General features: G+C 44.0%; 1 protein-coding gene across 1 annotated transcript in view; it reads left to right on the forward strand.

The window, feature by feature from the left end:
- The first annotated feature begins 278 nt into the window (after positions 1 to 278).
- TARSL2 (threonyl-tRNA synthetase-like 2) overlaps positions 279 to 5,037 on the forward strand; it is a 197,410-nt gene continuing 192,651 nt past the window's right edge. The window contains 2 exon segments of the mRNA XM_006901325.1: positions 279 to 602; positions 2,955 to 3,151. Of these exon segments, the coding sequence (XP_006901387.1) occupies positions 279 to 602; positions 2,955 to 3,151 (521 nt within the window).

Below are 5,037 nucleotides of genomic sequence, written 5' to 3' on the forward strand. Positions count from 1 at the left end.
CCACAAGGATCCCTTTCACTGCGCAAAGCCCCGCCCCCAGCCCAGCTTAGCCTTGTCATTGTCTCTCCGAGGGTCCGCTCTCAGTGCGCGAAGTCCCGCCCCGGCCCAGCTCTGTCCCGTCAGGACACTGCTTCTCTGAGGTCCTGCCCCGCCCCTCAGTGCACCAAGCCCCGCCCCCGCCCTGCTCTGTCCTGTCAGGTCTTTGCTTCTCTGCCAACTGCAGACACTGGTGGTCAATACCAGTCCCCGCAGTGGCCGGCCTGAAGACATCAGATGCCATGGCAGCCGGGGGTCTGGAGGCAGAGGCCGTGGCCTTACGTCTGGAGCGGCAGGAGGAGGACATCCGCTGGCTATGGGCGGAGGTGCGGAGTCTGAGGGACAGGCAGCTGGATGCTGTTGAGCGGTTCCCAGGCGAGAGGCCTGAGCTGCTGAGGCAGGTGGCGCAGCTCCGGACGGAGAACCGCGACCTCCGCCACCACTTGTCCTGCCTGCGCCGCTGCCTGGTGGAGGAGCTGAGCCGCCAGACGCCAGCGGGGAGCGCTGGGCAGCCAGCGGGCGCACAGGTAACCAGGGAAGGCCTGGAGGGCACTGTTCCCATAAGAGCTGAAGGGTGCATCCTGGAGCCCGTCAGGCCAAGCCCTGTGTGGTCTATGCTTCCTCTTCCGGTAACGCAAGGACGGAGGGTTTCCACCCTGGAAGGGGTGCTTCGTGCAGCAGGCTCACTTCGCCCCGCCCTATCCCTCCCTGGGCCTGCAGGATGCACCTCGCACCCAGGGACTGATTCACCCAATGCACCTGCTCTGCCCTTCACCCTACAGGTTTTTCTTCACACAAGCATCTTGCCTGCCCCTCACCTTGTAGGCTTCTCCCCACATTAGCATGAGCATCTTGCCTGCTCCTCACCCTATAGGATTTGCTCCACAAGGAGCACCTTGCCTGCCCCTTACCTTATAGAATTCTCCTTACATGCGCACCCTGCCTGCCCCTTACTCTGCACACGTGTCTTCTCCCTAGCCTGTGGAAGCAGCGAGTGCCATGACAACTGAGACCACACAGTTTCCAGATGTGAAATTGGCCTCTTGGTGTGTGTAATTCCTGAGTTCTTCCAATACATTGCTTACCACGATTTCTGCGCAGTAGCAGAAATAGCCTGCTCATTTTGGAGCCAGGGAGGGAAGCTGGGTGTTTGAAACTCATTGTTGTTATTATGTGCCGTCAAGTCGCCTCTGACTCATAGCGACGCTTTAGATTATCTTTGCTTTGATAGGAGGACCCCTCCTTTTACAACCTCTTTGGTTACCTCTCTCTGGTACGTGGTAGTCAGCAGTTTAGGAGAGGTGGTTTTTCTTTCACTTGCTTGTCTTCTTGGTGTTTAGGAGGCGGGGGGGGGGGGGAATCTATACAGTTTAATATTTTTGTTGAATACAGAATTTTAACCTTTTTTTTCATCAAAGTAATTGGCTCATCTTCTAGTAACATAATAATCTTTCTGAGTTCTAAAGTCAGTGTCCGCTTCCAGGATGGTTTTCAGTCCTTTTCAAGTAATACTGTGGTACATTAGTAACAGGTTTATGAAATAGTGTGCTTAAAGTGTCTAATAACAGATCAGTGATATTTCCCATGGATATTATGTGCTTAAAGCTTACTGGAAACAATAAAAAAAAAAAACCCAACACCAGAAAATGTACTTAGTAAGAGTGTGTGAAATGCACAGACCCAAATAGGACTAGCCTTTCAAGTGCTATGTGTGACAGGTGAGCCCCTTGAGCATCTAGATTTGAAAGTCTGCTCTCTCAGCAATAACTCCCTCTATTCTCAGGTTTCAACTGTTTCTCACTTGGTATTGTTTTGAGCTACTGGTAATTTACTTCTTTTTTAAAATTTGGTGATTTTAAAATTATATTGCTTGTGTATAAAATCATTCATAGATAGTAATTTACCTTTATCTTCCAGGTTTCTTCTAGTCAAAGGAAACAAAACAACATTTTAAAAAAAGAGCAATGTGGGCTTAATAGTGAGATGAGTCATTGCTACAGGAGTATGTAAATATAATTGTAAACACACTTATATTGGCAACTTCCCAGGATTTCAAATAAGATATAAATGGCATTTAAGTTACTACTTGGTCCATAGTAGCATATGTAGTAGCATATTTAAAACTTTAGGCCTAAGATGTCTTATCTTAAAGGTGAACTAACCTCATAACTGTGTGGAAAATGTCTTAGTCTATCCAGGTTGATATGGAAATGCCTTTCTTTCTCTAGTGTTTAGTAACTAACTGTTTTGCTCTTTAAAACAATAAAACCCCCTACATATACATATACACATACACATACATATACATATACAGGTACATATACATTTTTGAACATTAAAACAACCTGAGTTAACTGAATATCAGCTGGAAGGAAGGAAAGAACAAGGAAGATTATATATAACTAAATGCTGAATCGTGGGTTTCTTTACCAATATGCTCATAGGGTTTCTGAGTCAGAGGCAACTCCATGGCACCTAGCAACAGCATGCATATGTGTAGAGTCCCCAGGTGGTATAAATATGCTTTCAGCTGAAAATCCAGAGGCACCTTTGAAAAAAGGCCTGGCAACCTACTGCCCCAAATCAATGGAGCATGACTATTCTGGCACACACAGAGTCGCCCTAAGTTAGAATCAAATAGATTATAATTAAAAATAGAATGTGTATGTGCTGGGAACATGAGAGAAAAGGAGATGTAGCAGTTGAAAGAGGTGGGCCTTGAGCTGGGCCTACAGGACAAAGGAGGAATTAGATAAGTGGAGAGGAGTTTTCTGGAGGTGAATAGACTAATAGAGACTAAGTGATGGCAGCAGCTTGCTAAGAAAGTGGGCAGGGAGGGGACAAAACTGATGTGTAGATAAGAATCTAGAAAGAAGTGACCTGTGTGTGGTAACAATGTGTTAAAATTATTTTTCCAGGTGATAAAGCAGCCAGATTTCATAAAAGAAAGATTAAAGTTCTTTGAAATACTGAGGAAAGATTATCAGCTCTTACATGCCATTTGTGGACAAAAGGAGAATGCAAACCACACAATCACAGTAAGAGTGGTGGATGGGAAGACAGTGCAAGGGGAAGCTTGGAAGACGACCCCTTACCAAGTGGCTGCCATGATTAGGTAAACCCAGTTTGGAGAATGTAATTGTGTTAAGTTTTTGCACCAGAACCTGGTGAAAATATTTCTTTCTTTAATCAATGGAATTAATAAAATACACTTAATTAATTATTACCTTCTACCATCTAAAGATGCCTTTTAAAGTAAAGTAAGTAGTTGAATATCAGCTGTCTGTTTGTTAAAAGGTCTGCATGTTAAAATTCTAATAAGAATACATCATAAAGGGAAAAATGATCCTTGACTCGACATTATCCTGACTTTATTATTCAATCAAATAATTTCCACGAGTTTTGCAAACTCTGTTTTGGACTAGGAGTCAAGAAGCTAAACTCCAGATCACTGACCCACTGTGGGCAGATCCCCAAAGATTTCAAGCCTCTTTTCCGACATCTTTAGTGGGAATGATAGTAGTTTTTGAAGTTGTAAAAGGGAACTGAAATGATATATGTGAAAGATAAAGTACTTTTAGGAACATTCTTGACACCAGCAGTCAGGATGAATTGCATTGGGAAAATCTGCTATGAGGGACCTCCCCAGAGTATTGAGAAGAGACAATATCAGTCTAGAGACTAAAGTGCACCTTATCTAGGTCATGGTCTTTGCAATTACTTGCTATGCACCAGAGAGCTGGACATGACTAAGGATGATAGAAGAAGAATCGATGCCTTTGAGTTGTGGTGCTGGAGAAGAGTCTTGAACATATCATGGACTGCCAAAAAAACAAAATAGGTTTGTCTTGGAAAGGGTAAAATCAAGTTCTCCTTGGAGGCTAGGATTTTGAAGTTCAGTCTCACATACTTTGGGCTCATGGCCAGGAGTGTGTAGTACTTGGAGAAGGACATCATGATCAGAAGGGTGGAGGAACAGCACAGGAGAAGGAGACCCCGAATGAGATGGATTGATACAGTAACTGGGGCAATGGAGGGAGGATGTTGGAGCCAGTGAGACTGGCTCAGGACAGGGCAGGCTTCAGAGCTTCAGTACATAGGGTTGCTGTGAGGTGCAGGCAATTCAATGGTACATAACAACAACATCAAGAAACATAGAGTACATACATGTTATAAATTGAAAGCATATACATTAGTGCTACTTTTAGCCTTAGAATATGACTTTCACCATTCTAAGGAGCAGTGATGAATGGTTATTTGGCTGCTAAACAAACAGTTGGCAGTGCCACCCACCCAGTGCTGAGCAAGAAAAGGCTAAGGCAGCCTGCTTCTGAAAATGGCCATGCCTCAGAAAGCATGGAAGCACATCTGCTGTGTCCTGTAGGGTCCCGAGGGCCAGGAGTCCATTTGCTGGTAGTAGATTTGGTTTGGTTTTGGCTTGACCTTCCCAGAAATTAGATATATTAGATAATTTACACTATTCTGATTTTTGTTAATTGTTAAAATTAGATTTAATAGAAGAGCTATAGCTCAAACTGCTGTGTAGATAAACTTATCATTTCAAAAATAAGGTGATTTTCACTGTACATCTAGTGATAGGGATTTCCAATTTAAAGTACCAATTGGGAAATACCAATCTAAAAACCCAAGTTTGGGGAGCTCTGGTGGCATGATGAATACCTACTTGAAATGCAAAGCCAAAGGCAGGCTGTTAGAATCCACCAGCTGCTCCTTGGGAGAAAAATGGGTGATCTCCCCCCATGTGATTTATAGCCTCTGAAAACCTGCTAGAAAGTCAGCTATAAATTGGTTCTGACTCAACAACAGTGAGTCGTTGTTTATGTGTGTAAAAATGTAGCATTAACCCAGACTATAAGGAGAAAAAAGGACAGAAACTCAGTATTGGTCAGTTTTAACATGCCTTTTTCTCAGTTTTTATCCATTCAAGTGATGCAATGAGGGTTGCAGAGTGGATTGTATTTGGGGGTAGGGGGTGGGGTT

Source organism: Elephantulus edwardii, unplaced genomic scaffold, assembly GCF_000299155.1.
Source record: "Elephantulus edwardii isolate Elephantulus edwardi_28Jun2011 unplaced genomic scaffold, EleEdw1.0 scaffold00319, whole genome shotgun sequence".
Taxonomy (NCBI): domain Eukaryota; kingdom Metazoa; phylum Chordata; class Mammalia; order Macroscelidea; family Macroscelididae; genus Elephantulus; species Elephantulus edwardii.